The sequence below is a fragment of the Rattus norvegicus genome, chromosome 3, assembly GCF_021556685.1.
Source record: "Rattus norvegicus strain SHRSP/BbbUtx chromosome 3, alternate assembly SHRSP_T2T, whole genome shotgun sequence".
NCBI classification, from domain to species: domain Eukaryota; kingdom Metazoa; phylum Chordata; class Mammalia; order Rodentia; family Muridae; genus Rattus; species Rattus norvegicus.
The window spans coordinates 63,973,235-63,986,103 of record NC_141536.1 but is presented as its reverse complement, the minus strand read 5'-3'; the positions used below and the strand labels follow the sequence as shown (position 1 = coordinate 63,986,103).

Sequence of the window (12,869 nt, the reverse complement as noted above, 5' to 3'; positions counted from 1 at the left end):
GAGGTCCTGGAGCAGTCATGATGATTTCCTTTTTTATTTGATGGAATTACATTTGCTAGAATATAAAATTTATAATTTTATATTTCTGTGCCTGAAGATAGGGTTAGGAAGGTAAGGGAGTAGGGTAATGGGGGGAGTATTTTTTAATTACTTTAAGAGGGCAATCATCTTTGTGTCCTTTCATTCCGTACAATAAGTAATATGTTCACAGCCTATTTCTCAATCTAGAAAACTCAGTGATGTAAGAGCGGTCACAGGGCCCAAGGATCGTTACGTGACAGTTGGATAACGAATGTGGTTACCATATAGTGATGCGAGCTATCTTCTGCTGGGCGTTTATTAGATTGTGTGCAGCATTTACATTCTCTGCTCTTCACAGAACGCTTATGAGTCCCCCTTTATGAATGAACTATTAAAGATTGTTCCTGATGCCACACAGCTACCAAGTGGCTAACTTATAATCCAAAGCACGGGTTCTCTGTGCTTTTCCATCCTCTCTCCCTTCCTGTGCCAGGAAGTCATACTGCTGAATACGACTGAATGCTCACAGTGCCTGTATTAGCTTTTGTATTGATTATTTCCCTGGTCATGCCCTTTCTTCCACCCCTTCCCTCTTCTCCTCATGATAATTATAGATAAACTGCGTAGATAAAGATTGTTTCCTTCCTTTAAATCCACAACTAGGTGTCTTTATTGACAGTAATTGATATTTGGGACCTCTGTTGTGCACTTTCTTTGCTCTGCAGGATTGGAATAATTACACTTATCTGCACAGGGTAATTAATAAAAACACCTTAATTGCAAAGTGTACTGAGGTCTTTCAATGAAGAAGTTTGTCACCATATGGACCACGCATATCTAAAAGTAGCTCATGATTATTTCAAGTAAGCATGAAATGGAGAGAGGAAAGGAGAGGGGTGGTGAGTCGGTGGAAACGTGGAGATGCTCTTTCAAGAAAGGGTAGGATGATCAAAAAAATTTTCAACTTAGCTCCCTTAAGGTATTTAAAATGAAAGCATGATAAATCCCTTGTTTTTTACTATTATATAAAAAAATCATTGGTTTTGCACAGCAATGTATTTTCTGGATTTTAACACATAGACCATGGATTCGAAAATATCCATATGTTTTCACAATGATTTTTATTTTGAAAATAAAAATGCAGAATATTCTCCTCTTGATTATTTGTAATATTAACAACATCTCTTGTATTTAATCAAAGTACATGTTTTCCTTTTATCTGGGGAAGGGAGGGATGCATGGCAATACAATCTAAGGACTACAGCTCATTGATACTTGAACATTTCTTTCCAGAACCTTGGGGAATAGTCACAAACCTTCCATACTTCCAGATAGAAGACAGTTGTGTTAGGGTCCTCCTTACTAGACGCTACCTTCTGTTTTGTTTAGCTTCCCTTTAAATTATATATCAGATTAGCTTCCCATCAAAAGGCAAACATGTTACAAATATATAAAAGTATGTTTATATGATTAGAGAAATGGAGAGAATATTTTCTTAGAATAATAAGTATTCCTAAATAATATTGGATGATGATTTGAACAGTCTTAAGTTATTCTTGTCAATATAAGCTTTATATCCTTAACCACAAAGAGCTGTGTAAATTGTGATGATGCTGTTTCCCTTTGATAGTAACCATTCTGAGATAGATAGATAGATAGATAGATAGATAGATAGATAGATAGATAGATAGATAGGCAGGCAGATAGATAAATAGAAAGAAAGGAAGAAAGAAAGGAAGGAAGGAAGGAAGGAAGGAAGGAAGAAAGACAGACAAGCATGTTCATGCTATTTCACCTCTATTGTAAAACTTTTAGCACCCAAATGGTCATGAAACAAGATTATTCTGCTGTCACAGATGGGGTGGCTTGTGAAAAGTGTCACTGTACACGGAAAGTACTGTCACCCTGTTAATTGCAGGGAGTTCAGGAAAAAACTGTCCATGTGTGAAAGCTAAGATCACTTCCCAGAGTCACTGTGAGTGGACAAATGCTATCAGCCTTGTCAACGAAAGAAACAATAGTGGTTATTATCGCCACTGTCACAGTGGGGAAGAAGGGTGAAGAAACATAAAGTTGTCCTTCCCTGACATTTGAGAAAACAGTTGAAAGTGTTGAGCAAATGAATGTTAACATATGCAATTATTTTGTCTTTTTTAGGATGTACAGGAAGAACTATCACATGGTTGGTTTGACATATCCTGCAGCTGTCATAGTGACACTCAAGGTGAAATAATTTCAACTATTTTTCTTTGTAAAGTGATCACATAGATTTATTTTATTCCCAGTGCTTAGGATAAATGTGAGAGCAGGTCTTTGCTGCAGCCTACCTACTACAACATGAAAATTATTTTATGCATCTGTTAAATGCAAAGCAACCAAGTCTCAATTCACCATAGAGTCACATGACATCTGACTTGTGCTAAAGTTAATACCAATCGACACACATCATGTGTGAGCTTTTCCTTCAAGCGTCAGTTACTTGGTTCTTGAATTACACTTGAAATGTCACTCGCTATTCCAAGAATATTCATATCTTCTTATGCTTATATTATGCCTTATAAAGGTGTTTTAGTATGTGTTTAAATAACAAAATATAAAGAAGAAAATTATTTAAGATCTTAAAGTCTGAGAAATTGTAAAATTGATACAGTAATTAACAAACAAAAACCAAACTCTTCTGTCTTGTGTCTGGCTTCCTGGGATGGCCCTGTCCCATGCCTCAAGTGTGATTGTAGTGTTGTGTGTGCTGGAAATGACCAGGAGTGAGAGTCTGCCTGAGGAAGCTACTGGTTCATACATCTCCATTTTACACATGGGGCATGAATTACATGGGTGTACCTTACTCATAGTTGTTTCTTCTGAAGGAAGTTTTGTAGGGCTTTTCTTCTTAACTCCATTTTTCTTCTCTTCTCCACTTCTCTCCTCTTCTCCACTTCTCCTCTCCTCTCCTCTCCTCTCCTCTCCTCTCCTCTCCTCTCCTCTCCTCTCCTCTTCTCTTCTCTTCTCATTTCTTCCCTTTTCATTTTTTCCTGTCTCTTAATTTGGTTGTGAGGACTCAACTTTGACCCTAAAAACAACCTTATGGTGGTTTCCTTACATTATCCAAGAGATTTTGGCTTACTTTACTTCTGTTTGTCTGTTTTGAAGGGAGGGTTCCTATTTAATTTTCAATGTCCATTTTTTAATGTGTTTTCCTTTTGTCCCAAGCATCCTCTCTGCTGATTTATTAATTTTAAAAGACCATTCATTTTTTATGATGTGTGTTAATATATCCATGTTTCCAAAGCTACAATGAAGACAAGCATGTAAATCTCACACCTCTTCAATATGTTAACTACTACTCCATTTTGACCGATTTTTGCCACTCTTATTATTTCTTCAACTATGCATAAGAAAACCATCTTGTTTGTTTATTTTTAAATTGTTTGCTTAAAAAACAACTAAAGCATTTTAGGATAAAAGCATAGTCGCTTTGTAAAATGTAGTTTATTAAAACCACATAAAGTGCAAGGTCAAGGGCATATGCATTGCAGAGCAAAGAGCGTTTCAGTGAATGTGTTTTCTGAGAATCCTCCGTGTCAGTCTGGCCTCATTGGTGCTAGACATCTGCTGCAGGTGGCAAGTGTAAACCACAACTGCTTGTAAAGCCCACGTGAAGTGTAGGGAGCCACAATTCATTTTCCAACTTCTAACTGGAAACCTTGAATGTACGTGCCTGCTCTTCCTTATTAGCTTTGAAATTTTATAAAAGATTTATTGTCCATTAAGCTTTACCAATGCTTGAACTCCTTCTAGCAAGAGCATTAGATTTTTAATTTACAAAGAGGTAAAAGTGAGTGCCTAGGCATCATATTGCAGCCAAATAGGAGGCATTAAACCACTGCATGCAAGTAAACAAAGAATTAATTGGCATTTTATTTTAAGTGATTAAAAATGGCTGGCAAGATGATTCAGTGGTAAAAGGAGTTTGGTGACCAGAATTTAATTCCCGGAACCCATTTAAAGGAGAGAACCTTCTCCTTTAAGGTTGCTCTCTACCCTCCATATGGATAGAAAAGCCTGCATGAGGCCTGACACATAGATAATGAAGTATTTAAAGTACCACTGGAAGCTATCACTGTTGCATTTCATGGGACAGATTTTTAAAGAGGCTTCATCAGGTGTTTTATTTAGTTTCAGCATCTCGCAGCATAAAAAATCGGCTCCCATAGCAATGTTTGCATAAAGGAAAGAGACTCTGATGGTGTTGACACACATATATAATTAATCATTAATCATTGATTTAACTGTCCACTTACTATCCAACACTAAATCTACGTGTGTGTGTGTGTGTTTGTGTGTGTGTGTGTGTGTGTGTGTGTGTGTGTGTGTGTGTATGCTCACCTGCTCACCGGCCTTCATTACTGACATGCAAGATCTTCTTTAGAACAAAATAAGGTTAAATCTTCTTCAGCAAAACCATGTGGTGACTGTGCTGGCAGATATTCCTACTTCCTGCTCCCAGTGGCACTGAGAGGAGCTGCGTACCCAGTGATGTCGTCTTTCCTATAGACCTGTCTATGTCCCCCAAGAACTGCATGAAGTAGTAATGTTACTAACCCTCATCTCAATCAAATGAGCCACTTCTAGTTCTCACTATCTCTATAAGTGAGTCAGCCTAGATCATGTGAGGGAGGGTAAGGCTCTGCTTCCCTCTGGAATTCCCCCCCCCACCTCAAACAACAGATAATATCTATGCTTTAAGCTAAACTACTGACTCTTTATGCTGAAATACCAAAGAAGCAGATGGCTGGATGAGTGAAACATAGATCTTGACTATTTTCCCTTCTAGCCCTCCTCAACTGACATCATCCATACACTAGTGATAATGCCTAGTTACTAGGGGCCATTCTAGAGCATGATTTATGACAGGAAGTCAGAGGGAGAAAAAGATGAAGGCAGCATCAGACTGTTCCCAAGTTTACTACATCAGCTTCATCACCCTGGCACTGGAGGGAAAACCTTGGTGCTGTGTGATGCGTGACAGCCACACTCCTGAAGCTCGGTCACAACAGACTCCGTCAGTACAATGTAGTTTGGCACGTCCAGCTGCAGTCTTTCATGTTGTGTGTTCAGTGATTCATGTGTTAAATAAGTTTTGGTGAAAAGCAGCACAATTGTATGTTCTTGCTATCTAAAATATTTGCTCTCTTTTCTACAGGAAGTTGATAAATGGTCTTTTGATGTATTTGCCTTAAATGAAGCAAGCGGGGAGCATAGTCTGAAGTTTATGATTTATGAACTATTTACCAGATATGATCTTATCAACCGCTTCAAGGTCAGAATCGTCAACAGTGAGATGCTTAGAGAATCGGTTATGTGAATAAGAATGACAATACAAAACACTGAGCCATTGACAATGCCTTCAGGTTGACTGAGCAGGTCACAGGTTGGCGGTATGAGCTCACCGTCTGATGAAACCACTACTCACTGACGTGTCTGTGCATCATGAGAAGACAGTTTATCCCAGCGAGATACAGGCATCCCTGGAATCCTCATAGAATACTATCAGGGTGGAAACTGTGTTTTGAAGAAGTAGATTTTAGTGTCCACGTACTACACAAAAGCCTTTTCCTTTTTAATATTGAGGCATTGTCTTTTTATGTAGCCCAAGGTAACTGAATTTGCCACGTAGCCCAGAATCATCTCAAATGGTCTTCTTGACTCAGCCATGGGAGCACTGTACCTGGGATGTACATGTACAGCCTGGGATGCCAGTACCACATCTAACTGGAAGCTTTTTATAGATTGAAACGATGGGTCTTTAAATTGGCTCCACTTAGAAGCATGTGAGCAACAGATTTGACTGAGATTTTTGAGGAGTCTGAGGCTCTAGCTTTTATTTGCTGGGGGATCATGGCATTGTAAGAGCTGGAAAGTACTGGGAGGCCACAGATTTTCTCCTACAGATGGGAATGTTACTACTTGCTGCTTGTATTTAAGCATTTTATACTTTTAAGAACTAGTCTTTATTCTTGACTTATGAAGTATATAAAATGGCAGATAAATGGTATGAGATACTTCATCTGTTACAGCCCTCCAAATTGAAAGCTAATCTATCAATAATGTGATTTTTCAACACTAATCACATTGAACTTGAAATTAGTGTCCATATTTGACTTATTAATATTTGTTTCATTTTTGAGCACTGTGCTCTTACTTATGTAGCGTAACAACTTTGGCCACAATGTGATCATAACTGTTGCTTTCCACAGATTCCTGTTTCTTGCCTAATTGCCTTTGCAGAAGCTTTAGAAGTTGGTTACAGCAAGCACAAAAATCCGTATCATAATTTGGTCCATGCAGCTGATGTCACTCAAACTGTGCATTACATAATGCTTCATACAGGTATCATGGTAAGAAACCCTTTATAAATGAAGTATATTGGCATGGAGACAGCACACACCATTCTCCTGAGATCCTCGTGCCATGAACAAATATGTATACAAATCATATATATCTCTAACACACATGTAAAAATCACTGGGGTTTTACAAACTAGTTATGCTTTTTTCAGGAAGTATTTGAATTCTGTGGAAGAAAACATACTTAAAGGTCAATTAATATGCGTTTGATATGTTAGGTTTTTTTTAAATTTGAACTGTAGAACATTTTTTGCTTGTACTTGGTTTCCTTTTATTACAAATGAATTTTTTATCACATAGAATAATTATGGTTTCCCTTCTCTCTACTCCTCCCAATTTCACCCATCTTATCTCCCAAGTGGATCCACCCCTTTATGTCTCTCATTAGAAAACAAGCAGGCTTCTGAGGGTAATAATATGATATAATATAATATGATATGATAAAACAAAAACTAAACCATTGGAATAGAACAAAAACGATATATATATATATATATATATATATATATATCAAACACATAGAAAAAAAAGAACCCAAGAAAAGGCACAAGAAACATAAACACAGAGACTCTTTCATTTGCACACTTAAGAATTCCATAAAAACACGAAACCAAAAGCCATAACACAAAGGAGAGAGAGAGGAACATATATATGTGTGTGTGTGTGTGTGTGTGTGTGTGTGTGTGTGTGTGTGTGTGTGTGTGTGTGTATGAGACAAGGAACCTCCAAAGCTGCAATGGGATACATTTTTTGTTGTCTGGCCATGCAGCATGCTCTCTTGAAGAATAGTTTATTTCTCCATTCTTTTCTATGTAAATTCTTTAGTCTTACAGGAATCAACCAGAAAGCAAAATAATTGACACAGAGAAGTCTTGTGTCTTCAGAATATGTTAAAGATAAATACTCCCTTTCTACCTCACTTAACTTCAGGGCTGTTTCTCTGTGCTTCCAATGCTAATCCTAGACAGATCCTTACAGAGGGTTGGGGGAATTATGTAAATAAACTTTTACTGGCATTTCTTTCTGACTTTTACACAGGAGCAAATGAATGAATGAATTAATTAATTAATTAATTAATAAGGTGTTCAGCATGCAGATATTAGGGTAGCAGTAGGGAAGATTGTGGGAGGTCTGGAACCTTTGTGGTGTCTTCCAGCTCAGGATATAAATGGACAGAGAAAAGAAGTACCTACTACTTTGGGCAGTGAGGAGGATGGGCCATGAGTCACCCTACAGTCCTGAGCCTTCTCAATTACTTATGTGCTAGTGTTTACTAATATAATGTCATTAATGCCTGTGAGTGGCATCTATTCGAGCTAAGTACTTGAGTTACAATTCTTCTCAGAATTGGAGCTAACCTATCAGTAATATGGTGTTTCAGAACTATACCATTCCAGTCTCCACATGGGATGCATGAACTTCCCTCAAGCTCTTCCCTCTGCATGATAAGGTCCCAAGAAAATTCTCTGAAGCCTTCTTAAAGAGTCCTAGTTTGTCAAGGTGTAGCAGGTACAAGATGCTCTAAGATGAACAAAGGTGGAAAAGTAATTAATTAACGCAGTCATCACAGTTGCATTTTCTCATTCTGAACTTAATTCAGTTGATCACTACATATAATATCCATTTATGAGGGTTTAATCCCACAGTTCCTCACACATTGACAAAATAGTCTTTTAGTCCTTGCTTTCCTTTGTCTCCTAAACTTTGCAGATCCTTCAATGCCTTGAAGATCTCTCTTCTGCCCTGTGTCCCATGTTCTGTTGCTGCAAGAAATTCATCCGAAACATAGTGTCTTGAAACAGTAATTTGTTTTTTTTTTCTCTCAAAGGCCTGAGGTTGAGAGTGCCAGCAGGGAGGCTCATGTTTGACGTGTCTCTTGTGATTGCAGCCAGCTAGCTGCAATAGCTGGCGACAGCTGAGGACATCCCTGGCTTGTGGTCTAGGGTGGCTCACACTTGTGACTCTTTGTTCACATAGGTGGTCGTGGGAAGCTCAGAAGAGTACTTAAGGAATGGTTTAAATTTTGACTACATTGTAGAAATGCCCACTCTTTGAAACTGCCCTAAAAGCAGTGTTTTCAGGACTCTTGGTATCTCTTGAATGAGTGTCCCTGTGCAGTACCTAAGCTTTCCCCAAACCTTCTGGTTCAGGAAATCTCAGAACATTGTCACAGTTCTTTCTGGTAGGTTCTGCTTTCTCTTTCTTTAGTGCACATGATATAAGAGAATAGAAATAGGGACCTCCTGACCATTCTAAGTGTTGTTCTGTGGGACACATAGCCTTAGGGTTCTCCACTTGCCTGTTGATTTCTAATGCCTCTGTCCTGACTGAAGATGAGGTGACTTTTCTTTCAAATATTTGATATTCCCTCATTCCTGAATGTATTGTTTTTTATGTTAACTAGAAAAAATATTTATTTAAATCACACTTTAGCATGTAGAGTGATTAACTCTCTGAGAAAGTGGGTGAAGAGCCTATTTTGCTCTAATTCAATAGCTGCTCAATCGTGAAGAAAACTGAAAACAAAACAAAACAAAGCAAAAAAACAAAGTGCTCTCACAGCCAGAGATTCATCATCTTCTAATATATCTCAGTGCAAACACATTTTGTTGTTTTGTTTACTGCAAGGACATGGGGCCCAAGTAAGCACCTCCTCTTTTATTCTTTTTTATTCAGAAGTTCAAAAGTTTCACTGAAAAGACACAAGGTGTCTCCTTAGTGGACAAGCAGAGAATTTCAGATCCACTGTGTGACTTTCTTTCTTTCTTTCTTTCTTTCTTTCTTTCTTTCTTCTTTCATTCATTTTGCTTTACATCCCATTATCAGCTCCCCCTCTCCTTCTAGTCCCCTCACGCACACATACAGCTCCTCTCACATTGCCTTCTCCTCTGAGAAGGGGAGGCTCCTTCTGGGTATCACTGCACCATGGCACATCAAGTTACTGTAGGACTAGGCACATCCTCTCGCACTGACAAAAGACAAGGAAGCTCAGTTAGGAGACCCGGGTCCAAAGGCAAGCAACAGATTCGGTGATAGCTTGCACTTCAGTTTTTGGGGGACCTACATGAAGACCAGGCTGCATATCTGTGTGGGTGGCCTAGGACAGCTCCATGCTTACTCTTTAGTTGGTGGTCCGGTATATGGGGGTCCCCAAGGGTTTAGGTTATTTGACTCTATTGGTCTTCCTGTGGAGTCCCTATCCTTTTCCGGTTACATAATCCTTCCCTCAACTCCTCCACAAGACTCTCCAAGGTTCATCTAATGTTTGGCTGTGGGTTTCTGTCTCTCTTTCCCTTGGCTGTCTCTCCGTGGAGTCTCTCAGAGGACAGTTATGCTCCTGCCTGCAAGCATAACTACCAATAATGACACTGTCATTAATAGTGTCAGAAGTTGGTTCTTGTCCATGACATTGATCTCAATTTGGTCCAGTCATTGGTTGGATTTCCCCATCTCTGCTCCTTTTTGTATTTGCACATCTTGAAGGCAGGACACATTTTGGGTCGAAGAATTCATGGGTGGGTTGCCGTCCTTATCCTTCCACTGGGAGTCCTGCCTGGGTATAGGAAGTGACCACTTCAGGTTCGATATCCCCCAGTTCTGGGAGGCTAAGCTAGTCACCCCCATAGACTCCTTCCCTACCCACCTCTGCTCCCCTCTCCCAGTCTGGGTCTCTGTCACATCCTAGAGATGGCCCCTTGCCAATTTCTCTCCTCTCTCCTGCCCTCCCTACTCCTGATCCCAATTCCCCACTGCCCTCCCCATCCCCTCATCCACCTTGTGCCTTTAGCCTCAGACTTACACGAAGGATTTATTGAGCACATCAAGTGCCCTTTCCTGTTCTCTTGAAGCCTGAGCCCCTGTCTCTGCTCCCTGGCACAATACCAAGAAAATGAAGCCATTAGTGCAGGTCAGAGGCACTCCTGAGAAAACCACAAATGTGATCATAACTTCCTTTATATTAACAAAATTGGCGTGACACCTGGCTTCCGATTTTAATCATTCTTCAGCAAAATATCAGTGGGGTCACCCGTTAGTGTGACCATTACAAAATTAGTCTCCTGGCAAACCTAATTTCGTCTCGACTAAGATCCAGAAACCGCACTTAAAGCAAAAGGGAGAGTGGTTTTTACAACGGGATACAGTTTTTTCAGGTGAAATGAATTCATGAATGTGTTGTAATTTGTCAAAATGAGATCACACTACCAACTTGCCAGTTTTGGAAATGTAGTTTTAACAAGCTTTCTCGCATGGTGATAGGTGAACACTGATTTTCATAAAAATGAACATTTAGGTCTTTGAAAACAAAAACGCATTACAGATACCAGCTAAACCTGCTCCAGTCTTTGTCACTCTTCAGATTTGGTATGGAAAAGACTGGGTCACTCCTTTTAGCATTGAGTTGATTCCCTGCTATTTTGAGCTGGCCTCTTATCAGAGTGACATTTCTAGAGCACTCCAGTTCCAGGCCAAGGCTGTCAGGTGACTAATGCATCTGTCACCTGCAAGGTGTTCTGAGGAGCATCAGCTGAAAGGGATTGTGACGGAGCTTCCTGTGTGTTAATGTCAGAGGAGAAGCCCTCAGTCACAACAGTCAGTCAGCAGTAGAGAAAGGGACTTGATGTTGGCAAGGCCACTTGCCCGCCTCTCTCTCCTTTTGTCACCTGATTAACTTGTAACCTGTGCCACAGTGACAGTGATGTGCAGAAAATCCATTTGCTAAAGAGCCATTGCTCTATGGAGTGATGTCAAACTACCTCCAACTGTCTCTTTGAATATGAGGTCATCCTAGGGCCATACCCAGAGCACTTTGTACTTGGTAGGTGGCGACCTTCATTCTCTCTGAGGAGCTCAATAAGAAGAAAGAAAGGCAACTTGCAATCTTTCCTTTGGAATTTGCAGCCCACTGCCTGGCCCGATGCCAACTCCCACACTTTGGGATGACTCTATTTTTCTCTGATCAATCTGCAGAAAGTGTGGCAGGAAGCCCGTGTTCTGTGGTAATGGCTTCCTTGGGAATACTGTATGAAAGAGCGTGGGTTTAGGAGGCTGCCACCAGCTATGAAAACATTATCTGCCACCTCTAGTGTGCTAGCTCTCCATTTTGGCCTCTATTAACTCCTCACTAAAACGGAGTTAATAATACTGACCAATTCACAGGCTTGTGATGAAGAGCCATTAAGTCTCACTAGAAAGCACTTTGTGCAGCACCCGGAAGAAAATCACTGTTAATACAAGCCATGTTATTCTTAGCTTTCATAATGCAATACATTTCTGTGTGAAATTATAGCAAACTACTGGAGGTTTTTTCAAAAGGATGACGAAAACAAGTGTCAACCCCAGCACTTTAGGCTCAAATAGTTATTATGTCTCTTTAAAATGCTTTGAAGGAAAAAAATGCTTTTAAGAACCAAGTCAATATGATTTTCTGATCTAAAATTCTACTCAGACTAAACTAAACATCTATTTCATCACGCACATGCATATACATACACAGCAATTTAAATGTGAACATAGGCTTAGAGTTCTTTTAACTTTCACCCATTCATATGTCCAGGTAATTCAGTTAGCTACTTTGCTTTTGAACTATTAAAACACAGACAAATGTCTGGAACCATGAAACTTCCTGTGATCTACAGAAGAAGAAGAAACAGTGATCCTTTTTTGTCTGAATCTCCTGTCTTGTCACTGGGTGACCTCTGGCACATTGACTCAGTTCAATGGGACTCAGCTTTGCTTCGAGCCAACATAAAGATATAAATATTTATTTACTGAGTGAAAAATAGGACAAGTATAAGAATAATGGAGTCTCCAAGGCCCATTAACAACAGCTCTTGCCTGTCCTATCATTGTTGTGTAAGCTGTTAGAAGTCAGTACTGTCTTCTGCACATGAGAATATGTCTACCTGAGTCGTCCTCTAGGACACAAACTGTCTCTTAGCTGAGGTGCAGCATCTACATTGCTCATAGCTCATCATTTTAACCTGGGATTTCTGCCCACCAAGGACCAGTGTTGGACTCGGTTCTGATCCATATGGAAAGCGTGGCATGAACTGACCTTGTGTGCCCTAGCTTGTCCCCAGAATTAATTTTTTTATCTTTTTTCTTTTATTGGATACTTTTTAATTTACATTTCAAATGTTATTCCCTTTCTCAGTTTCCTGGACTTAAGTCCCCTATCCCATCCCCCCTTCTTCTATAAGGGTGTTCCCTTCCCACCCACCTCCCCTTCCCGCCCCCTGACATTCCCCTACACTGGAGGTCCAACCTTGGCAGGACCAAGGGCTTCTCCTTCCATTGGTGCCCAACAAAGCCATCTTCTGCTACATATGCAGCTGGAGCCATAGGTCAGTCCATGTGTAGTCTTTGGGTAGGGGTTTAGTGCCTGGGAGCTCTGGGTGGTTGGCATTGCTGTTGTTATGGGATTGCAAGTATCTTCAGTCTTTC

General features: G+C 39.9%; 1 protein-coding gene across 14 annotated transcripts in view; it reads left to right on the top strand.

Moving 5' to 3' along the window:
• Pde1a (phosphodiesterase 1A) overlaps positions 1–12,869 on the top strand; it is a 280,465-nt gene that overhangs the window by 217,976 nt on the left and 49,620 nt on the right. For all 14 annotated transcript variants that reach the window (NM_001431467.1, NM_030871.2, NM_001431466.1 and 11 more), the window contains 3 exon segments: positions 2,179–2,245; positions 5,222–5,338; positions 6,276–6,416. In NM_001431467.1, the coding sequence (NP_001418396.1) occupies positions 2,179–2,245; positions 5,222–5,338; positions 6,276–6,416 (325 nt within the window).